The sequence below is a fragment of the Lynx canadensis genome, chromosome A3, assembly GCF_007474595.2.
Source record: "Lynx canadensis isolate LIC74 chromosome A3, mLynCan4.pri.v2, whole genome shotgun sequence".
NCBI classification, from domain to species: domain Eukaryota; kingdom Metazoa; phylum Chordata; class Mammalia; order Carnivora; family Felidae; genus Lynx; species Lynx canadensis.
Window position 1 is genome coordinate 11,864,442 of NC_044305.1, and position 24,467 is coordinate 11,888,908.

Below are 24,467 nucleotides of genomic sequence, written 5' to 3' on the forward strand. Positions count from 1 at the left end.
GGACAAAGACACATATCTAGAGTGTCACTGGGTGTATTTTAAGAAGGAATTATATCTATTATCTGCAGCTTGGGTTTTTGTTTAACCTAACAACATAGCTGTGTATTCTTCCCTGTCAATACAAGTATCTTCTAGTGATATTAGCCAATGCAATTAGATAAGAGAAATCAATTACTGGCTTAAGAATGAGTAAAGAAGGGAGGCCTGGGTGGCTCAGTCGGTTGAGTGGCCGACTTTGGCTCAGATCGTGATCTCGCAGTCCGTGAGTTCGAGCCCCGCGTCGGGCTCTGTGCTGACAGCTCGGAGCCCGGAGCCTGCTTCGGATTCTGTGTCTTCCTCTCTCTGCCCCTTCCCCGTTCATGCTCTGTCTCTCTCTGTCTCTCAAAAATAAATAAATGTTAAAAAAAATTTTTTTAATGGGTAAAGAAGATGTAAGACTATCCCTGTTTGCAGAAGATCTGATACTGTGCTGGGAAAACCCCAGGAAATCCATGACAGAACTAACTCAAGTGAAAAAGACTGGCAGAGTAGAAGGATATACAATCAGCACGCAGAGAATTGAGTCATCTTTGCAGCTCTTGCTTGTCAGGATTTAGGCAGCCATCCCCCTCCAATGGATACTTATAATTGTTTCCGTGTGTGTGTGTGTGTGTGTGTGTGTGTGTGTGTGGCTACTTTAGTATTTCATTGTACTTGTATCTTTGCTACCATCTGGTGATTTTATTCCTCTCGACAGTTTCCTGGAAGTGGGTTTGCCATGTCAGAAGGCATACACATTAAAATTCTTGTTAGCTGCGGCCACATCATTTCCAAAACCATGGAGCAATTCATACGCCTGCCCAAAGGGAAGGAGTCTGCTCATTCCCCCACTAGATGTTATCAGTCTTTGCATTTGTTTGCCAATCTGATGGGCAGAGGCAGGTAACTTGTTGTTTTAATTTACATTTCCCCACAGCTTTGTCAACAAACAGTTATCAGATTTGAAGACCTTGCCAACCTGATGGACAAAAAAGGGCATCTGGCTTTATGGGCATTTCCCTGATCACTGTGATGGAACAGCTTTTCGTGTTTCACTAGCCATTTGCTTTTCCTCTCCGCGGGTTACCTCGTATCATCCTTTTAGAGACAATTCATGATCTTATTGAACCATCAGTGCTAGAAGGTTGATATTATTATACCCATTTTGCAAGTAAGGAAACAGGCCCAGACAGATGAAGTCATTTGTCAGGGACACACAACTGTTAGGAGGCAGAGCCGGCAAAAGGAAAAACTTGGTTTGATTGCAAAATCCTGTGTGTAAAGCACCTGGCACCTCCCAGCATCGGTTGCTTCTCCAGGAAAGAGTGGTTTCTCCATCGCGCATTCATCCATCCATACCCACGCTATTATAGGGGACCCTGGGTCATTCAGGGAGCCGCCCTGGGCTGGGTATAGGAAGGCTGCATTTCCCAGTGTGGGCAGCAGGTGGCAGTGTTGGGGAAGGTTTCTCATCTTGGGGCTGGACAGAGGGACAGCTGCCCTCAGACTTTGTTGGGCTTGTGAAGAGGGCAGCCTCTTTGGAAGAGTGATGTGGCAGAACCTGTCAAAACAGAAATGCTCATTCCCTCGAACCTGAACTTCTACTACTAGGAATTAATCCTATAGCAGTGCTTGCACGCATCTAGAGATGCACAAAGATCCTCATTGCCCCGTTGCTTATAATAATAGCAAATGCTGCAGACAGCCTTTATGTCCACCCGTGGGGACTGATGAAATAAGTTATACATTCACATAAAGGAAAACAGCAACCGTCAAGCAGAACGGGATATACCAAAACCATGCAGAAGAGTGGGTATATTGTGGGATTTTTTAGTTTATTTTTTTTTCCAGTTTCATTGAGAAATGATTGACACACGGCACCATGTAAGTTTAAGGTATACAGCATGATGACTTGACTTACATATATTGTGAAATGAGCCCCACGGTAAGTGTGGTTAACATCTTTGTTTTCTAAGCCTGTGGGAACATTTTGCTTCTGAGAAGGCTGAGATGGGATGGAAATGCCCGTTTGAACTCTTAGAGATGCTTTCTTTCTTTTTCTTACTTTTTTTTTTTTTTTTTTGCCACGTGAATGCATTATTTCTCCTCCACTATTAAAATTATAAACATTTTGGGGCACCTGGGTGGCTCAGTTGGTTAAGTGTCTGACTGTTGTTGATCTTGGCTCAGGTCATGATCTCATGGTTCATGAGATTGAGCCCCACATTGGGCTCTATGCTGACGGTGCAGAGCCTGCTTGGGATTCTCTCTCCCTCCCTCTCTCTCTGCCCCCCCCCTGCTCTCACTCTCTGTCTCTCCAAATAAATAAATAAACATCTAAAAGCACCATTTAAAACAAATGTATAAACATATTTTAAAAGAAAATTGACCCTTTGGGGGATGCTTAGATCACAGAGTCTGGTGCTTCTTATATAGGAGGGAATTGGGGGCAGATAGAGCCCCAAGCTAAATATACTGCTTTCTGGAACATTCGTTTTACTAAATTATTTGGGAGGGGCGTGTTTTCTTTGAATATTGTTTTGGGAAGAAAAGCATCCTTATAATAAAGAATGACAGAGTCTAGGGTGCCTGGGTGGCCCGGTTGGTTGGGTGTCTGATTGTTGATTTCAGCCCAGGTCATGATCTCGCAGTTCGTGGGATCGAGCCCCGCATCTGACTCTGTGATTGGGCTCTCTGCTGTTAGTACAGAACCCACTTCAGATCCTTTGTCCTCCTCTCCCTCTGCTCCTCCTTTGCTCATGTTCTCTCCCTCTCTCTCAAAAATAAACATGAAAAAGAAAGAAAGAAAGAAAGAAAGAAAGAAAGAAAGAAAGAAAGAAAGGAAAAAGAAGGAATCACAGAGTCTAATGCAAAAATCTAATGCATTTTATAGGGAAAAGACAGGACTTCAATTTTTTTTTTAATGTTTATTTATTTTTGAGACAGAGAATGCGAGTGGAGGAGGGGCAGAGAGAGGGAGACACAGAATCCGAAGCAGGCTCCAAGTTCAGAGCTGTCAGCACAAGAGCCTGAGGTGGGGCTCGAACCTGAAAACAGTGGACTTTAAAGATATGTCCCTCTCTGGACTATGCCCAGGTTTCTAGGGCACAGAGGGGCTTCTGAGGAAAAACTTGAGAGGTACTCAACTCTGGGCCCCTCGTTTTACAGATGGGAAGACTGAGACCCAGTGGTGGACAGGGTCTTGGCCAAGGCCACACAGCATGGGAGGTCTGGAATTTGAACCTGCAATGCAATTACTAGTTACACAGGCCTGGGAGTTCTGATTCACAGCACTGAGTCATTACACTGGGGCTGATAAATAATACTTAAGAATAATGGCAAGAATGTAGCAAGCATGACATGCTAGGCCCCTACCAGTACCAAGTGTGTTCTGTGTTTTTATATCCTCCTAGTGATCCCATGAGCTCGGTTGCCCCCATTTTACAGATGGGGAGGTCGAGGCTCAGAGATCCAAAATCTTTGCAAAAGATGATCTTTCTAGGAAGGGACAGAGCTAGGATTTCTACCAGGGTCTCTGGCTGCCAACTGTGTGTTCTCTATTTCACATGTTGTTATTATTTCCTAAGTATAGAAACAATACATGAATATATTCTCCATGGAATCACTGTCTGTTTTCTAAGTTAACACATTCAATTTCTGCACAACCCTTTGTGTGGGTACTTCTGTTATCCCAGTTTACAGGTTTGAAAACAGGAGTTGTGAGGTGGGGTGGGTTTTTGTTGTTGTCGAATTGCAAGAGTTCTTTATATATTTTGGATCCTAGACCCTTACCAGATCTATGATTTGCAAATATTTTCTCTCATTCTGCTCATTGTCTTTTCATACTGTGTTGCTTTTTAAAGTCATCCTTAGAAGCTGTGTTGACAGTGATATTCAAGGTTTGTAATTGTGCTGTCAGACCTCAAAGAATCCCAGTCATTTCCAAATCTGTGTTAAATTTCTTTGCTCCCTTCTTTAGCTATTTCATCAGCTAACTCTTACAAATCCAGCATGAGCATCAACCGAGGGCCTTTAGCACTTCCTTTACCCTCCACTCACTTGTTGAAAACCTCCACATGCCCAGGTCCCATGCCCCCAAGATTCTGACAAGATTGGTCTGCAGTGGGACCTGGGCATCCAGAGGGTTAAAGCTTCTGGGCGATTCTCCAGTGCCCCAAAAGTTGAGAGACATAGGAAGATAATGTATTTCAGATGAACAGTTGGGCTCATTGCTTTAAATCGAGAAGTACAGGGGCACCTGGGTGGCTCTCTCGGTTAAACGTCCAACTCTTGGTTTCGGTCAGGTCATGATCTAACAGGTTGTGAGTTCAAGCCCTGTGTTGGGCTCCATGCTGACAGCTCAGAGCCTGGAGCCTGCTTCAGATTCTGTGTCTTCCCCTCTCTCTCTCTCTCCCCCTCCCCCACTCATGCTCTGTCTCTCTCAAAAATAAATAAACATTAAAAAATATTAAATTGAGAAGTATATCACCTGAAAAGGTCCAGAGATTGAAGAAAAGCATATGGAGCGTATTATTTGAAAATATAATATGCTTGGGGCGCCTGGGTGGCGCAGTCGGTTAAGCGTCCGACTTCAGCCAGGTCACGATCTCGCGGTCCGGGAGTTCGAGCCCCGCGTCGGGCTCTGGGCTGATGGCTCAGAGCCTGGAGCCTGTTTCCGATTCTGTGTCTCCCTCTCTCTCTACCCCTCCCCCGTTCATGCTCTGTGTCTCTCTGTCCCCCAAAAAATGAATAAACGTTGAAAAAAAATTAAAAAAAAAAGAAAATATAATATGCTTAAAATATATGTATATTTTAATATAAGTTTACCCTACATTTTCCACCCTTTCGAATACCCTGTGATATGCAACCCAGTCTAGAACCATTGGGTGGATGGGTCTTCCTGAAACACTGCTTCGTGGTTCCAAAAAGCCAGTGAGAGCATCTCTAGTCCTTGGGAATTTTGTAACCATCCAAAGCGACACCCACTTTTCCAAGGGGTGATTTCGGAAGAACCAAATCTCTTATTTGCACGTACATCTGTAAATACAGCATCGTCTTGCGGTGTGAACACAGTGTATGAATAATAAGCACCTGGCTTTGTGCCCTCAACACTCTGCCTGGCCGGGCCCATCTGGATCCGTACCTCGGTTTCCACCGCCTGTGGTGCCCCAGAGCCTAACACCCTGTTGTTTACTTAAAGGTGCCTGTGAACTGGTAATCCGTGGGCCAGAGCTGCCCTTCAGAGAGGCTTTTGTGGCCTGCACAGTGACGAACATTTCTTGCCCAGATGCCGGCCTTAAAGCACATGGGAAGACTCCCTGTGAACATCTGGACTTTCATTTTCTTCTGAAAACTCAGGCTCCCTGGCCGTGCTGGGACAAGTTCCTCTGCCAGGCTGGTGGTCACCCGACCCTCCTGTTCCCCATGGCCCCATCCTGGCCCTCCTCCTTCATTTACTTTACCTGCCTTCCCTGGAGGTAGTTGAGTTTGAGACCCCTAGACCCATCTTTCCCCTCTCAATAGCAGTTAGGTCATTTCCCACGTCTCCTGAACGGAGCTGTGCGAGTCGGCTCATGTCGTCTCCTTGTGCACACGGCTGGCGTTGCTTTGGGATGGGACCCTGGGAAGGGAGAATGGGGCTCCGCGTTTCCTGTTCCTTCCCCTGCTGTGTAAGAAACACCGTTCATTTAATGCGTGTTAACAGAGCACCTCCTGCGGGCCAGGTGCTGGAGACAGAGCTCACAGAGGTGAGCGAGACAGGACCCCTCACTCCTGGCCACTGGGGTGAGACAGATAATAACAAGTTGGCATTTGAAGGCCTTTCTTGGGTCCTCTTTCCCCACCCCGAGGAGTGACACCCAGAAGAGCCTTGGCCTCATGGGACATTGGGGCTGGGTGGCCTTGGGCCCGGGGTGGATCTGTAACCCCCGCCCCCCTGTGCTCTGTCCCTGTAGGGGATAAGGACCGCGTGTGCAGAGTCAAAGGTCACCTGTGGAAGCTGCTGTCCCCAGCCAGACTTGCTGCTCGGGCCCACCGGAGCAAGTGGCTGGAGAGTTACCTGCTGTACCTGGAGGAGATAGGGGTGCCGGAGGACATGCAGGCCCGGGCCCTGGTGCTGCAGCTCTGGGCCACACAGGTGGGTGGATGGTACACACGGGTGTGGTTTGCGTGTGAGTGCATGTGTCTCTGTGTGTGCCATCAGGCACACGCAGGCACACGTGTGAGTGTGCATAGGAGTGTGCGTGCGTGGGCGTGTGCATCTGCGAGTGTTTCTCCACATGAGCGTGGGTGTGGGTATGTGAACATACCCAGCTGTCTGCCCCAGTTCCCGGACTTTCTTAACCATCAGACGGTATCGGGAATGGGATCATTCATTCAGTGTTAATTTACTGTAATTTGGAAAAATGTCAAACTTAGAGAAAAGCTGTGTGTTGGGGCGCCTGGGTGGCTCAGTCGGTTGAGCAACTGACTTTGGTTCAGGTCATGATCTCGCGGTCCGTGAGTTCGAGCCCCGCGTCAGGCTCTGGGCTGACAGCTTGGAGCCTGGAGCCTATTTCGGATTCTGTGTCTCCCTCTCTCTCTGATCCTCCCCCATTCATGCTCTGTCTCTCTGTCTCAAAAATAAATAAACGTTAAAAATATTTAAAAAAATAATAAAATTAATAAATAAAAAATAAAAAAAAGAAAAGCTGTGTGAATAGTTTAATAAACATACACAGTTCACCTTGAGTTCCCAATTTTTAACATTTTATCACATGTGCTTTCTCCCCCTCCCCTCCTCCTCCTCCTCCCTATCTCCTACTGGGGCTATTTTACTGAGTCGTTTGCAGACAAGTAGCAGACATCATGACTCTTTATCCCTAATTACTTCAGTGTATATTCCTAAGAGCAAGAAGGTTCCCTTACATGACACAGTACGAGGATCACATTCAGGACAATTAACCCAGATTCAGGATCATTATCTAATAGTCCCGATTCAGTCTTGCCACTTGTCCCAACAATGTCCTTTACGGCTCATCTTGGTCCGACATCCAATCCAGGATCACACGGTGCCTTTAGTCATTCTGTCTTTTGAGTTTTCTTTAATGTGGAACAGTTTCTGTGCCTTTCATTGTTTTTCATGACCTTGACATTTTTGAAGTATGCAGAACAGTCATTTTGAAGAATTATTTAAAAGTTCCGTTGAGTACTTACCTAGACCTCAAAGAACTGCTTCTGTTGCTTATGTTTTAGCTGGTGCAGACAGTCAAGGAAGTGCACACAGGGTGATTTTATTTTATTTTTATTTTATTATTTTATTTTATTTTATTTTATTTTATTTTATTTTATTTTTAAGTTTATTTATTTTGAGAAAGAGAGAAAGTGTGTGTGCACCTGCACAAGTGGGACAGGGGCAGAGAGGGAGGGAGTGGGGGAGAGAGAGAGAATGAGTGAATGAATCCCAAGCAGGCTCTGTGCTGTCAACAAGGAGACTGGTGAGACCATGACCTGAGCCAAAATCAAGAATCAGACGCTTAACCAACTGAGCCACCCAGGCACCCTGTTCAGGGTGAATTTAGATGTGGATATATACAGGATGTAAAATGGAGTCAGGAATAGAGAGATCCTGGGGGTCTCTTGTCATCAAGGTGGTTGAGGAGGACTCTCTGAGAAAGAGAGGTTTGGCTGATAAGAAAGAGCTGAAGTTGGGGGCTTGGGAGAGATGTGGGAATAGAGCATTCCGAGTAGGGGAAACAGAAAGTGCAAAGGCCCTGGGGTTGCATCATACCCAGTGTTTGGACAATAGGAAGGAGTTGAGTGTGGCTGAAGCAGAGTGAGGAGGGGTAAGAATGAGGGAAGAGATCATGGATGGCATGTGGGTCCCAGTAAATAAAAACTTGGGGTTTTTCTGTGGCTGAGGTGGGAGCCCTGGGAATGTTCTAAGCAGAGGAGGGAAAGGATCTCAGGAGCAAAGGCAGAAGTAAGGACACCGATGAGACAGTGGCGGTAGGACCAGGTGGTGGCCGTGGAGGTGATGAGGAAATTCTGGAAACAGAGAAGCCAGCGCCAGTGGGTATGGTAATGGACCAGATACTGGGGTGAGAGAAAGCAGGGCTGAGGATGCTACCTCTCGAGGCCTGGTTCCTGTCCTCTCCTGGACCCCAGAGCCCTGCACCTTCTCTTGGCCCCTCCTCAGCAGTGACAGCTGCACAGACTGACATTTCTGGGTAATTCCCTTCCCATCGACTTGCAGCTTATTTTTAGTTTTCTCTCAGAGCCATTAACTGTCCTTGCAGGCAAAGGCTGGCAAGGGGCAAGGGCTGGGTTTAATCAGCAGTTGGGGCCCCATTAGTGCCTAATAACATATTTATGGGTAGAGACTTGGAGCTCCCAACCGCCCCCAGAATCCCTTGCAGAATGACCTCTGTCAGCAGAACTAGATGCTGGCTTGGGGGCTTGAGTGGCAGAGAGTCTGGGGAACAGCCTTTGGTGGGGCCGGGAGAACTGAGCAGGGCTTGGGGACAGGACATCCTCTGACTCTGCATTGTTGACAGTGTGCAGAATTCAGGCAGGTGACAAGATGCTTCGAGAGCTTGAGTCTTTTTTTTTAAATTTTTAAATGTTTATTCATTTTTGAAAGACAGGGAGAGACAGAGTACAAGCAGGGGTGGGGTGGAGAGAGAGGGGGACACAGAATCCGAAGCAGGCTCCATCCAGGCTCCGAGCTGTCAGCACAGAGGCCGACGCAGGGCTCGAACTCACGGGCCATGAGATCATGACCTGGGCCGAAGTCGGACGCTCAATGGACTGAGCCACCCAGGCGCCCCGAGGGCTCGAGTCTTAAGAGCAGGGCCAAGATGCTGAGAAGCCCCGTGGTGTTGGGCACGGGCCCTGTGACCCACCTGCCTGGATTTGAATCCTGACTTTGCCACTCCCTGGCAAACCAGTCCCTTATGTTCTTGGTGCCTCAGTTTACTCAGCTGTAAAGTGAAGGTGGCAGTCAGTACCGTCCTCAAGGCGCTGTGGTGAGGATGGGAGAAAGCGATGATGGCAAACCTGTAATTGTACTGGGCAGGTGACTAGAGCTCACTAGACGTGTTCAACAGTTATTTAGTGAATGGCCAGTGTGTGCTGGGCACCATTCTAGAAGCCGGGGATAGAGCAGTGAGCAGACCAAAGACCCCTGCCCTTACGGAGCTGATATTCTGGGAGAAGACACTTGGTAAACAAGTCAGCATATAAAATATAGCCAAGGTAAATATAGTCAAGTTCTGTAGGGAACCGATAAAGTGGGGGAGGGGGTGGGGAGGGCTACTTTATATAGGGTGGCCAAGGAAGCCCTCACCAGGAAGGTGACATCTGAGCAGAAATATAAAGGGAGGGGGGGAAGCCATATAGATACATAGGATGAGGGCATCCAAGCAGGGGCACAGCAAGTGCAAAGGCCCTGAGGTGGGGATCAGGGTGATGTGATAGAGAGGTAGCAGGGCCCTGTGGGCTTTGGGGAGGACTTTGGCTTTTCCTCTGAGAAAGGAATTCTTTGAGGACACTGAACAGAGGGGCAACATAGCCTGCCCTCTGCTTTAGAGGGATTATTCTGGCTACGTCACTGAGAATCGGCTGTAGGGGGGGAAGTGGAGGCAGGGAGACCAGAGATGAGGCCACTGCAATGTCCAGGCAAGAGAGGATGGTGATGGACCAGGGCAGGTGCCGAGGCCAAGAGAGGGAGTGAGTGCATTCTGGACACATTTCTGGGTAGAGCCAACAGGATTTGCTGTTGGACGGGACATTGAGAGAAGGTACCAACAGCGATGCCTCCAGGTTTTGGCCTGAGCAACAGGAAGGACAAAGATGCTGTTAACTGATGAGCAAGATGGTGAACGGGGCAAGCGTGCGGGGAGAGAATCAGAGGGTTGGTTTTGGGTGTGTGAGTTTGAAACAGAGAACTGGGTAGGGGGTGGGGGACACAGCTGGAGTGAAGAAGAAGATGGAATTCAGGGCTGAGGCCCAGGAGGGAGATGTGCCCTCGGGAGGTGTTGGTGTGGTGGTGGTTTGGGCAGCCACTGGTCTGGAGACCGCAGGGGCTCAGGGGGATGGAGAGGGGACCCAGCCCCTGGCCTCTCCAGCTGTGGGGTTCAGGAAGGCAGAGAGGAGTCTGCATGAAAACCGAGGAGGAGTGGTCCAGGGGCTGTGGAAGGGAACCGGGAGGGGGCCACCCAGAGGCCAGCTGCAGAAAGTTCTGAGACGTGGCCAGATGGTAGCTTGGCTGCTACCGTCAGATCAGAGTGGAGCCCGGAGGCTCCAGCCCCCGGGGGCTAGAGGGACGCCCAGGTCAGGGAAGGGGCTGGCTCTGAAGGGGTGAGGTGGGCAGAGCGAGGCGTTCACGAAGGCCTGCCTGGCAGGCCCACGGCCAGGCTTCCCTCCCAGCTCTGAGGCATTAGGTGGGGGGAGGGGCGACCATGTCGACCCTAAAAAAAACAGATTTTTTTTTAATCACAAAAAATGAAAAGAGATATCACCTGTGACCTCCCATCCCTCAGCTCTGCTTTCTTCTCTGGTGGCTCCAGGCCCAGACGGGCTGCCCCAGAGGGTGGCCGTGAAGGGTGCCAGCAGCTCCTGGCAGCTGGGCAGCCCCCCGTGGAGGAGGGCTTCTCCTTCCCATGGATTCTCCCACAGACCCCAGGTCTGAGGCTCATTGGCCCAGCCCGAGTCACACGTCCCCTCTGAGTAGATCACCGAGTAGCGAGGCCACACCTGAGGTCTGGAGGGTGTGGCTCAGCCCCAGATGCCCAGAGTGGAGTAGGAGGTACTTCTTCGAAGGAAAATGGGGAGCTGTTATCCACAGGCAAGGGAGTGGAAGCAGGCAGGGTGCACGTGTCCCCCACTCCGCCTGGCTGTGTGGTGAGGTGGCCACAAAGTGGAGCACAGGATCCCAGTGCCGTGTCCGGTGCGCTTTGAGCGCCCCCTGGAGGTCAGCTGCTGCCATTCACAGGAAAGGTAGAGCAGAGGACAGGCGCTCCTGGGTGAATGGACTTTGGCTGCAGGGGTGGGGAATGAGGCTAGACGAGATGTATTCTCCTGGGTAAACAGAGGCGGGGCCCTATGGGAGACAGCTCGACTTCCAGGGTAGTGAGTTCAAGATCTCTTGTAGAGGTGTGATCACATACATGTGCACACTCACACGTCTGTGCAGTGGGTGGAAGGCAGTCCTTGCCGCTTCCCTAACTTGCCACGGTTTTTTCTGGAAGGCAGAGATCACTGGCAGCCTCATGCTCCCCTCATGCTTTGTGATTAATGAGCGGTGGCCCCCATCAGACTGTCCAGGCAAGACAAAATGGCCTTGGCCCTGGGTTCACCCAAGGCTGAATTATTTATCACCTACACCCCCCTGGCTGTTTAAGTGATGGACAGCAAGTGACCTTGCTTGTCTCTGTAGGACCTGAGGTGCCAGAGGAAATCTCAGAGTCCAAGGCCCCACCTCGTTCTCAAACGGGGTAGGGGAGGAGAGGAGGGGTGCTGGGAGGGGAGACCACTTCTGAGCACCTACTCTGTGCCCAGCAGGCGGAGATGGCTTATGTTACCCTACTTAACCAGGACGGAGGTTTTGAGACCCAGAGTGGGAAGTGACTTGTCCAGGGTCACAGAAAGCGGGGAGCTGGGTTGTAAACCCAACTCTGCCTGGTCCAGTCCAGGGTTCTGCCAGCCCACCTCCCAGGCTGCCTTGGACATAGAGGTTTCTTCCACAAATACCATTGAACTCCTGCTGTGCGCTGGGACTGGGGAGTGCTTAGTTGGCCTTTTCGGTGAAATGGGTGATAATGGTACCTGCTTGAAGAGAGAATTGAATGAGGGAACAATGGCACTTCCTTGGTGCTGAATTCACAGCAGCTAAAGAAAAAAAACCCCTTGGGGCGCCTGGGTGGCGCAGTCGGTTAAGCGTCCGACTTCAGCCAGGTCACGATCTCGCGGTCCGTGAGTTCGAGCCCCGCGTCGGGCTCTGGGCTGATGGCTCAGAGCCTGGAGCCTGCTTCCGATTCTGTGTCTCCCTCTCTCTCTGCCCCTCGCCCGTTCATTCTCTGTCTCTCTCTGTCCCAAAAATAAATAAACGTTGAAAAAAAAAATTAAAAAAAAAAAACAAAAAAAAAAAACCCAGAAAATCTGTTTCACCATCATTGATGCTTTGGTCCATTTGTTTTCTGCCTTTTTCTGTACATTTCTTTTCTTAAAGGGAGATTTTTTTTTTTTTTTCAACGTTTATTTATTTTTGGGACAGAGAGAGACAGAGCATGAACGGGGGAGGGGCAGAGAGAGAGGGAGACACAGAATCGGAAACAGGCTCCAGGCTCTGAGCCATCAGCCCAGAGCCCGACGCGGGGCTCGAACTCCCGGACCGCGAGATCGTGACCTGGCTGAAGTCGGACGCTTAACCGACTGCGCCACCCAGGCGCCCCTGTACATTTCTTTTCTGTGATTAAGATCATGGAGTTTTTTGTTGTTGTTATTTAGGGTTTTTTTTTTTTTTTTTTGAGAGAGAGAGAGAGAGAGAGTGCATGCAAGCAGGGAAGGGGCAGAGATGGAGAGAGGGAGAGAGAGAACCCCAAGCAGTCTCTGCCCTGTCAGCGCAGAGCCCGATTCGGGGTCGATCTCACAAACCATGAGATCATGACCTGAGCTGAAATCAAGAGTCGGATGCTTAATCAGCTGAGCCACCAGGCGCCCCAAGATCATGCAGTTTTTAAAATCCAAGTTTTAATTTTACTTACTATCATGTCACGAGCATTTCTCCATGTCATTGCAGATCAGTGTAAAAATCACCCCACTTTTCTTTGGCTTAAAAGTACTGCATCCATTAAAAAAATTCAAACAGTGTAAAAGGACATATGTAGTGAGAATCAGTACCTGCCACTCCCCCCGCCCTTCCCGCTTCGGTCCCAGAGGCTCCTTGTAGAGATGGTCTGTGCTTCTTCATGGGATCCCTCTTCAAACCTACAAATGGGAGCACAGTGAATCCCTGTTCTGCGTCCCCCTGTGCTTCAGGGCATCTTGGCTACTGTCCCATCAGTGCACACAGAGCCAGCTGCCTTTTAACGACTTCCTGTATCATCGTTCTATGGAGGGATCATCGTCTATCTCATTGATCTATTGATAGACCGGCTTTGCTTCCAATCTTTTGTTGTTACATCAGCACTGTGATCAATATCCTTGTGCAAATGTCCTTTTGTCCGTGTGCAATTATGTCTGTAATAGAATTACTGGGGAAATACGGCGTTTAATGACTATCATCAAGATGGGATGGTAGACAAAAATCGTCCCCCGTATCAAGGTTAGTTGGTATTCCACCCATGCGAGCTTATTTTGGGGTACCCCACACATATTTTAGCTTCAGGAAATACCTGAATATTAAAGTGTTCAGCTAAGGCTGAAGTCTTGGAACAAGAAATTTAAAAATGTTTTTTTGTAGTTTTTTATTTATTCAGGTAATGTCTATACCCAACATGGGGCTCGCACAACCCCGAAATCAAGAGTCACATGCTCCTCCAACCGAGCCAGCCGGGTGCCCCTAGAGCAAGAGATTTTATCCATTTTCCTAATTACTGAACTATTGAGAACTTTTACGTAATTTTTGTTCAAGAAATTACTAGCTTTCATGGTCATCGTTGATTATCGCTTCTTCGCAACATACACACACAATGTGCAAATATTTGAAAGTAGATACCCAGGCATCACATCAGTTGCTATTGTTGTGTGATAACAAACCACAAAAATTTGGTGGCACACACTGATGAGTGTTTATTTAACTCCCACATCTGTGGGTCTGCTGGGAGTCAGCTGCTCCAGACGAGGCTTAGCTGGACGGCCGGCTCTGTCCCACATGTGTCTCATCCTCCTCGTGGGACCAGCAAGCCACCGGGCAAGTGGAAACAGACAAGGTCTCTTAAGGCCCGTGCTCAGAGCTGCTGCTCGGTCAGTTCTGATCGATTCTGTTGGTCGAAACAAGTCACACAGCGGAGCCCAGATTCAGGGGGCTGGGGAAATACACTGTGCCACTGAAATGGGAGGCAGAACAAAGTCCGTGACAAGGGGCACGGATACAGGGAAGGGTGGAGAACCGGGGCTAAGGATTCGGTCGTCCTAGATGTTAACAATAATCTTAACTGATACACCTTATTCCTACTACTGACACTTCTTTGCTGATTAGCTGTGAAGATCACCTGTGTGAGCTCAGCTCAGGGATTTTGCTCAAGGTCAGGGATGCCAAGAATAGCCCTGAGAGTAGGCATTGGGCTACACCAAAGCCCCAGAGCATATTTGGGCCATGTCCTGAGCTGAAGATAAACATGAGTCATGCCTAGATGTTTGGCAGGCATGGGAACCCAGGCCTACTGACCCCTGTGCCTTGGCCAGGGCTGTGGCTGTGGCACGGGCCAGTCAGCTCTCACCCCACGTTTGCCCTGTTGATGGTGTAACAGGGGCTCCTTCTCATTGCAGGGCAACATGGGTCCTGCTGCCTTCTGGCTTCTGCTCTTCCTCCTCAAGAATCCTGAGGCCCTGGCTGCTGTCCGTGGAGAGCTTGAGCAGCTCCTCTCCAGAACAGAACAGACTGTTTCGCAAATGACCACCCTCCCCCAGAAGCTTTTGGACAGCATGCCTGTGCTTGGTGAGACAGACCCTCCAGATTAGCCCCAGAGACTGGGTCATCGTGGGCCCCGTAAGCCCTTCCCAGCATGGACTCCCATCATCCAGAGTCCATCAGTGTCCTCTGACCTAGGGTCTCCCAAGACCTCCTATCTTCTTAGACCTGGTATCTCTGTGCCCCTCACTCAGCTGCCCAGGACTCATGGTCTCTGTAGATTTTTGGTTGCAAATGGCAAAAAACCTAACTTAAACTGGCTGAAGCAGACAAAGGACTTTCTTTGAGGGCATTAACTCAGAAGTCCAGAGGACAGCTACCTTCAGGCACAGGTGGACCCAGGTGCTTTAACAACATCATTAGGACTCAGTCTGTCCCTCTCTGGGCCCTGCCCTGCTGGGTTGGCTCCAGTCTCAGGTCAGCAGGATGGCCACCAGTCCGGGCTGACGTACTGTCAGTCCTACGAGGGGGTGCTTCTCTGAGATGTTCCTACCCAAAGTCCCAGGATTGTGTCTCATTGGCTGTCTTTGAGTCACATGCCCATCTTGAACCAGTGACAGGTTCAGAGGGTTGAAATGCTCTGATTGGTCAATCACACACAGCCCATGGAATTGGGAGTGAAGTCAACAGCCCACTCTCTGACAGTGGGAGAGGAGTGGTCTCCAGAAGAAGATCAGGGAACTGTTTCCGGATGGGGAGTGTAAGCTGGTCGAACAGAAACAACTGACATTGATGGCCCTGCTCTCCCCAGCCTCCCCTGATATCTCCCTGGCTCCCACAGTCCTTCACAGCTTCTAGAGTCAGACCCAAACTCTCACATCCAATATCTGAGGACCATAGTAATCATATCTCATCAGTTGGCCTTTTTTGGCTCCTCTGTGTGATGGGGGGCAAGTTATGCACCCTCTCTGAGCCTGCCCACCTTCCTCTGTAAAATGAGGGCTGGGGGTGGCATTTGCGTGTGTGAGAGGACAGCTGCTGACCCTTCCTGGTGCCTGCCCATGCAGACAGTGTGCTTAGTGAGAGCCTCAGGCTCACTGCTGCGCCCTTCATTACCCGGGAGGTCATGGTGGACCTGGCCATGCCCATGGCAGATGGGCGGGAATTCAGCCTGCGACGTGGAGACCGCCTCCTCCTCTTTCCCTTCCTGAGTCCCCAGAAAGACCCGGAAATCTACACAGACCCAGAGGTAAGTTGCATACCAGAGACTGTGGGGGAAAAAAGTCCGCGGCTTCGGGACTAGCGAGATCTCAGTGGCAGCCCAACTCTGCTCTTTGTTTGCTGTGTGACCATGCCCAGATTACTTCACCTCTCTGTGTCTCTCACCTGTGAAATGGACCTCATGATAGCACCTGCCGCATTGGGTTGTCAGGAAAATTAAAGGAGAGCGTGTAAGAAAGGGTTTCACAGTGCCTGGCATGCATGGAATGCTTTGTAAGCGATAGCTGAGCAATTTTCCTTTTTTCAGAATGTTATGTCAACGTCTCAACACTTTTCTCTCTCCTCGGACTTTGAGATAGATGGGTCAAACTTTTATAAGTTCTGACAGATTTGGGTGCTTACCATGAGCCAGGCCCTGTGCTGTACATCCATCCACATACCCTTCCTTCCATCCATCCATCCACCTACCCACTCAGACTTCCATCTCTGCAGCCCCTGGTCCTTTTACTTGTCCTTCCGCCCATCTTTCATTCAGCTCCTCCTCTGTGCCAAGCCCTGTTCTCAGACACTTTCTTCACCTTACCCTACAATGTAACCAAAGGAAATTGACATCCTCTTTTTAAGAAATAATTTTGTTTACGTAATCTCTATGCCCAGGGAGGGGCTCGAACTCATGACCCTGAGATCAAGAGTTGCACGTTTTACCTTCTGAGCCAGCCAGGCACCTCTAAAAATAATTTTAAAATTTACCCTGCCAAAGTAATATGTACTTGTAAAGTAGAAATATGCAGACACATGTTTAAAAGTAAAAACTTTTCTTCACTGCCTTTACTCTCCACTTCTACAGAGTTCCCTAACAATGGTTTGGAGTGTATCCTTTAAATTATTTTTATGCCTTTACAGACACACATACCACGCTGACACACGTATGAATAAATAGGTGTGTGAACAGGATAACAGAGTACATGCTATTCTGAAACTTGCCTTTTTAACTCAACCAGTCTAAAGAACCCTTTCTGGGGCGCCTGGGTGGCTCAGTCGGTTAAGTGTCTGACTTCAGCTCAAGTCATGATCTCGCAGCTTGTGAGTTCGAGCCCCGCGTCGGGCTCTGTGCGGACAGCTCAGAGCCTGGAGCCTGCTTCGGATTCTGTGTCTCCCCCTTTCTCTACCCCGTTCCTGCTCATGCTCTGTATCTCTCTGTCTCTCAATAGTAAATAAATGTTAAAAAAAAGAATTAAAAAAGAACCCTTTCTGTGTGAGCGCACACAGACCAAGCCTACCCTTCTAAAAAGCTGAGGTAATTAAAAAAAAATTTTTTTTTAATTTTTTTTTTAATGTTTATTTATTTTTGAGACAGAGACAGAGCATGAACGGGGGAGGGGCAGAGAGAGGGAGACACAGACTCTGAAACAGGCTCCAGGCTCTGAGCTGTCAGCACAGAGCCCGACGCGGGGCTCGAACTCACGGACCGCGAGATCATGACCTGAGCCAAAGTTGGATGCTCAACCGACTGAGCCACGCAGGCGCCCTAAGCTGCGGTAATTTTTTAACCACTGCCCTGTTGATTGGCCTTTACGTTGCTTTCAGTTTTTCCCTCTTGTAAAGAAGACCTCGATGAACACCCTCGCACAGTTTTCTCCCGGCATGCGTGTTGTGGGGGGTGGAGCCAGAAATGGGCCTCCTTTCTATTTCAGGTGTTTAAGTATAACCGATTCCTGAACTCAGATGGGTCAGAGAAGAAAGACTTTTACAAGGACGGGAAGCGACTGAAACACTACAGCATGCCGTGGGGCGCTGGGCACAACCAGTGCCTGGGGAAGGCTTATGCCATCAGCAGCATCAAACAGTGAGTGTGGGGGCGGTGGCACGGGGTGCAGGCCTGGGGTTGGAGGGGGAGGCTCCTGCTTCAGCTGGTTGGCACACGCCCTCCTCTCCGGAGACCAAGCGTTCTCAGCCAGGAGAATGGGCAGAGGCTCCACACAGCCCATGAGCCTTCTCCTGCCCACAGATCTGTTTATTTGTGTTTTTAAAAATGTGTGCTAACTTTTTAAGAATCAGAAGATCACGCATAAAAAGCCAGATTTCTGATCTCTTTTGAAATCATCAGATCTGGCAATGAGCTCTTCCCTGCAAGCCTGGTGTCCAAATACCAAACTCCCAGAATACCAAACACTGGACGTTCTGTGCAGCTGACCATTGCTATCCACAGCTGCTGTGCGTGTTCAGAACCCTCTCAGCAGGAACTGGCCGAACGTCATTGTTCCCTCTTGGTTATTTCAACGCCTGTGGGCCGGAGTGCCTTATAAATTCTCTTCCCTGGATCCCAAGAGCCTTGGCCCCCGGACCACAGACAGGGTTATGACATCTGCCCTGTCCTGTCCTGTCCCTGTGTAATCGTAAGCTGGGTGACCTTCTGTGCCTGTTTCCTCAACTGTTCAAGGCGGGGGTCCTAATCCTGCTGTGTCCCCAGTGGTGTCAGAATCTAGGAGTTGGGTCTTCCAAAGTACTTACCCCACTGCCTGGCTCATCGTAGGCATTTAATAAGTGTTAGTTATTATTACAATTGCTCACATTACTATTACTAACGTGGAAGAGTTATGCTAGGTGGGTGGGCACGTTGCATTAACCTCTTGGTCTTGGTTTTCTCGGCGGTAAGTTCTGCTTCATGCGCTTTCGTAAAACTCACACCCACGTGAAGCCACACAATAAAATCAACAGGGATTGTGGGAAAAATGGGGCCGGGGATCCGACAGTCAAAAAAACCCTCGTGAAGTAACACATGCAAGATAAGAACCCAGGGGAGAGACGGTCGTACAGGCTCACACGTGTTACGTGCTTTCTCCTTGTGCCTCTCCCACACGAAACCCATAAGCAAATGAGGAATCTGCATGAGGCCCCCTTGGTGTCCCAGTGTATCCATCAGGTTGGAACAGACTCACGTGTTCAAAAATGTAGCAGAACTGACTGTAGTTGTTACCTCGGGAAGTTTCTGGACAGATAAAAAGAGATCACGCATACTAAATGCTTAGCACGGTGCCTTGCACCTAGGGTTTCAGTAAATTAGCTAATTTGTTAGTATTTTTATCTCCCTTCACTGCCATGCACCCCTGCTAGGCAGGGGTCAGCCTGATACTGACTAGAGGTCAGATCATTTGCCACCGTGATCACGGACCTGGTGAGGGGAGGTGCCAGGATCCAAATCCAGGTGTCAGCACAGAACTCCCTGCCCGATACAAACTTGATCTCTAGCATCCTACAGCTTCAGAGCTGGGAGGGGCTCGTCCCACCTCTTGGGCCTTCTTTGACCGGACAGGGAAACCGAGGCCCAGGGTGGGGAGGAAACTTAAGAGGCAGAGTTGAGTTCATCCAGCTCTGCTGCCTGGGGTGTGGACTTGGCTCTATCCTCGCCTTCCCTCCTCTCCATTCAGTGAGGTTAAAGCGTCCTCAGTCCCACACTGTCACCTGGGTCTCGGTGGGGGTGGTGAAGGGACACTGAGCAGTGGAAGATCCAGTCCTGACCCCACTGACACAGGAGGTGAGCTAAAGCAGGTGGGCTGGGGCCAGTTCACATCAGGTAGGGCTGCCTCCACACTTACCGGCACACGATTACACCCTGCCCCCGGCTCGTATGCTTGTCAGGAGGTTCCCCAGAGACGGCAGTAAGAGGCCTTGGGGGCGGGGTACCTTTCCCTAAGCTTACAAAGGCCGCCTCTGGTTTAGCAGCAGCCCTGACCAGAGCAGACAGTGAGGGCTCCAGGAGCTGTGTGGGGACAAGGGGTGGGGAGAGGACAAGGGGCGGGCAGGAGAGTCAGAAAGGGTCCCTGAGTCAGGAGGAGTCAGGCTCTGTTGCTGTAATAAACGACCCCCAAGTCTCTGGCCTGTCACAACAGAGGTGTAGTTCCTACTCATACAAAGTAGGTTGTGGGTTTGGGGGTCCCTCCCCTCCACACAGAGACTCAGGGCCAAGCTCTTTCTATCTCCCCGCCCCATCACCCCAACACAAGGCACATGCAGCCATCAGGCAGAGAACACGCTGACAGTCTCGTGTCGGCCGAGCAGTCTTTGGCGTGGAATCGACATTTGTCATTTCTGGTCACCGCCTGTCAGCAGAACTGGCCGGCGGGCCTCCTAGCCCCAGGGGCTGGCCGGGGTGAACGAGCTCGTGGACTTTGGGCAGGAAGCACCTGTGCTCTTTTGCTCTCCTCCCACTTTTCCCAAAGCGAGAGCTGGAGTCAGACTCAGGAGGAAGCCATTGCCCCCCTGCCTTATTCCAGAGGAGACCCCCAACTCTTCCAGTCCTTCCCACCTGCGACACCATCTCTCTGCAGATTCGTGTTCCTTGTGCTGGTGCACTTTGACCTGGAGCTGATCAACCCAGACGCGGAGATCCCCGAGTTTGACCTCAGCAGGTACGGCTTTGGGCTGATGCAGCCGGAACACGACGTGCCTGTCCGTTACCGCGTCCGGCCATGAGCTCTGCCGTGCACTTGCCTCCACCCAGCCTGCCCGCCCCCCCCCCCCCCCCCCCCCGTCACTCGGCTTTCTGTGTCTGCATTTCCCCTGGGTGCAGGAGCTTTGAACACTCAACGGTGCCCGCATGACCACTTTCCTGATTTCTTCCTTGGAAGGCTATGTCCAGGGGAGGGGAACGAAGGGAAGCTGAGAGGGGGTGAAAGGAAAAGGGACACCAGAAGCTCTGTGAATGGTTTGCTGTTCTGGTCGAGTTTCAAAAGGAGTCTCTTTCTCTCCCGACTCACCTTGCCCTGCCCCCCACCTCATGATATCCACAAAAGCTGGGACCCACAGGGCAGAAGCAGAGGAGTCTTGACTGGTCTGCCATGCCCCCGCTCCCCAAGGGGCCAGGTCCTCGACAGTGATGTGGTCCAGGCCTTAGCCTGTCAGAGCAGATGCTGGCCATAAAAAGGCCAATCAGGGCCTACCCATGTGTCCATTGATACAGGCTCTGTCCCCAAATTACCATTAAACTAGCCTAAGCCAAAGGAGTCCCTTAATTGTCTGCTTACCCACGGGCCCCATTTGCCACACTTGCCTTATCTCTCCATTCACACCAATGCTTGAGAAAATTCAGGAAGGTTTTCCCAAAGGCGAATATTCAAGGCACAGAACATGCGCTCCTCCCAAAGCTCTGTGCTCTGTCCTAGATGTATGGGCTCCAGATGGGAGAGCTTCCCCAGTGTCCAGACTCCAGTAGGGAATGAGAAAGACAGCCCCAGCAGGCTGGCCCCGTTGGAAGGAACCAGCCAGGGCTCCCTGGGCTGGTGGAGCCAGAAAAGGAGGTGTTGGTTTGCTACACCCTAGCCTGGAACCACCAGCTGCTGCACGCTCCAGTGGCAGACCTGTTTTGTGTGGCCCAGACTTCGAAAAAACACATTAGCTGTTACCGTGTCCTCTTTGGGAGAGTCTGTTTAGAATGTCCAGCTTCTCTTGAAAATGTGCACAGCCTGGCCACACTGGGCCCATATTCCCAAGGGCGGCTATTGGCCAGAGCTGAGATACAGCCACCTCCCTTATCCGGGGCACGTGCATTCTGGCTCGCTAGGGTTTCCACTTGGTGGAGATTTTTCTGCTTTTCCCTTCCCAGTACCCCCAGGCCCTTGAAGGCACTCCAGTTTGAGAACCCTCTTCTAACTCTTAGAAGTAACAACCTACTAATTGGTCCTCAGACCCATGGTGCACCTGTCCTGGGTGCACCCCCCTTCGTACAAACAGATCAAGGATGAAAACTTGCTTTTGCGTCAGCTTTGTGGTCGGGGGGTGGGGGGACAGATCAAAGAGAAAAACTGCCTGGAAACCTTTCTTGTGATGTTAAGTATCATTATTAACATGAGGTCCTGTTTACTGAGGACCCTCTGAATGCCTGTGACAGGTGCAGTAGATGCGGTATTCCTACTTCTTACAGCATCTCTGTGAAGAGAGGACGGTTATGCCTTCTTTATGGATGAGGAGGGGCGCTCAGGGAGGTGCCGTGACTTGGTAGGATTTGGCAGAATTCGTGTCCCAGTAGCAAATGCTGGGTGGGTAGCTCTGTGTTCCTTGGGCTCCAGGCGGGTGGTGGAGGGGCAGTCCTGTTTAGCATCGCACAAGACACACACACACACACACGTACGTACAGCTCAGTCCCCGTAGCTCTGGCTAGAGGGAGGAGAGGACCTGAGGCCTCCAAACGTTCCAGGGGCTTGGGGGCTTCCCTGGCCCTCAGCCTCCAGGCACCCCCAGGATTCCCAGACAGACACTGTGATTGGCAGGAGGCAGGATATCCCCAGGGAAACCCGTCTTCGCGCCTGGGTGACCCCTGCTGCCGCCTGCTTCTTAACTCCGCAGGAAATCAGGGTTGGCAGCCTTCTGTGGGAGGACGGTGCCGGTTTCCATGGCAACTGTAGCTGCCTCCTCCTGGCTTGGAAGGGAAGGAAGAAGGCCGGCAGAAGTAGCTGCAGGAAGATCTCTTGTGCAGGGCTGCACCCTGGTGCGCTGGGGAAAAGCCCCGATGACGCCCCACAGGTCGGGGCTGTGTGGTCCCCGGGACTAGATTCTCACCCATGTCCCCAAAAGGCCAATTGCTTTTAAAGGTGGCAGCTCCTTGGAGCCACAGTCATTAGGAAGAGATGGGTCTCCCACCAGGTAGCCCCAGCTGGTACCAGAGATATTGGAGTAGAGCTTGAGAGGCGACGCTTTAAATCCTCCTTTGTTTTAATCTTTATTCTTTTCCCCTTTTTTCTTTAAAAAGAAATCAATGTAAACATAAGGTACAGTGAAAAGAGGGAAAGGTGAGTGTGTTCGCTCCTTGCCACAGGTCAGTTAGGAGGGTACCCGGACATCGTTGTATTTGTTCATATTTTGCTTTAGAATCACAAACTTGCAGGACACATGCTAGAAATGCTCTTAGGTTGGGGCACCTGGGTGGCTCGGTCGGTTAGGTGTCCGACTTCGGCTCGGGTCATGATCTCGCGCGTCGTGGGTTCAAGCCCCGCATCAGTGCAGAGCCAGCTTTGGATCCTCTGTCCCCCCTCGCTCTCTGCCCCTCCCCAACTCACACACGCTCCCTTTCCCTCTCTCTCTTTCAAAATAAATAAACATTTTTTTTAAATGCTCTTAGGTTGACCTAATGAAGTGTTTCCTTCCCATTGTCATTTTTTTTTTTTTTGCTATATTTTGTATTGCTGTTTACCAGATATTCTCCTTGAAACAGACTCATTTTTTACACTTAAATTTGCTTAAAAGGGAACGTTATTCCATCACTGCCAGTAACGGACAACATGTATCTCTCACTGCCAAAAATAGAAAGTGGCTGTGAAATATAAATTTGCCGGGGTGGGAGGGCCTCCGTGCCGTGTCGCCAAGGCTCAGAGCCCGAGGTCTGTCTCTTCTCTGTTACAAAATGAGACAAGGAGGCGGTCCAGGGGTGTTACAGCCAGGCCAGCATCACCCGAGGCTTTCTCCTTGACAGTCACAGGTGAAGGGGGCAGAGGGTGTGTGTCTGAGCCCAGGGTCTTCTCCTGCCACCAGCCAGCCCTGCTCGCAGTGAGCTGGGGACGTCCCACCCGTTTGTTTTTGTTTTTTGATAAACACCGTGTTTCGGGAGTAGCCGTGATTATTATGCCTTGCTGTTGTAATAAAGAGTTCTATTTTCATATAATATTGTTGAACAGAAATGTGCTGAAATGTATTAAATCATCCTTGTTTGTCGAACTGCCTCAGTGTGATTTAGGTGGAGCGTCGGCCGTGTCCGGAATGGCAAGGTTGGTTTCTGGGAAGAGACAACAGAGCACCTACTGGGTGCCAGCTTTGGGACAGGGCCTTTAGAACCAGCCGTACTTCCAGCTGCCCTGCATATATTATTATCTCCGTTTTTGTAGATGAAGAAAATGGCTGTTGGAGAGGTGAAGGGGCTTGCCACATGGCTAATTAGTAGCCGCAAGAGTTGAGCATAGGCCTCTCTGCCTCCTGAGACCGTGTTCAGGATCCCTCTATCAGCAGTCCTCCCGATGGCAGGAAATGGGGGCTCACAACCCAAAGTAAGACAAGCAGAAAAAAATCTCTTAAAAGTTCACTGGAGGTTCTCTCTCCTTCACCATAATCTATGCACTTGTCTTAATATAATAAAGAAGAGGGGAAATGAATTAGATCTGGGAAAGATAAAAAAGAGAAGATTGTTTTTTTTCCCTCTCAAATCTTTGAGTAAACAATAATTTCTGCAGGCAAATGTCCCTCACATCGGGTTCCTCATCCTCGAGGGGGAATGGAGGCAGGCTCGGTGGGATTGAACTTGGCTCGGATAGACCTCTCAAGTAAGACAGCAACACTTTGCACATAAAATGTTTACATTCAACACAGACGTTTCTCTCCCTCGCACGCAGATATGGGACCCCAGCGGTGGAGGCGCAGCTACGCCATCACCAGGCCCTTCTGGTCACTCCGTCATCTGCGTGTGTGGGGAAGAGGGTGCCAAGTGGGGGGAGAAGGTGGGGGGCTATCCGCTTGCCCTGGGACCTCCCCGAGGACCCCAGTGTGGCCTGCGTGGCCTGGGAAAGACAAGGCAGATGTTCCTACATTAGGCAAACCTGAGAAGGGAGCCCTTGGGGCATCTGGATCCTTGTGAAGAATGGGCTGTCTGTATGACTTTATTTCAGGGGTTCTGCGGGCTGACCACTGGTGGAGA

The 24,467-nt window shown here is 50.2% G+C and overlaps 1 protein-coding gene across 1 annotated transcript in view; it reads left to right on the forward strand.

Annotated features, from left to right (window-relative positions):
- PTGIS (prostaglandin I2 synthase) overlaps positions 1-22,744 on the forward strand; it is a 39,915-nt gene extending 17,171 nt beyond the window's left edge. The window contains exons 6-10 of the mRNA XM_030309434.1: positions 5,973-6,154; positions 14,488-14,656; positions 15,637-15,818; positions 17,485-17,636; positions 20,119-22,744. Of these exons, the coding sequence (XP_030165294.1) occupies positions 5,973-6,154; positions 14,488-14,656; positions 15,637-15,818; positions 17,485-17,636; positions 20,119-20,263 (830 nt within the window). The 3' untranslated portion in view covers positions 20,264-22,744. The remainder of the gene's footprint in view (positions 1-5,972; positions 6,155-14,487; positions 14,657-15,636; positions 15,819-17,484; positions 17,637-20,118) is intronic.
- Positions 22,745-24,467: the final 1,723 nt, after the last annotated feature.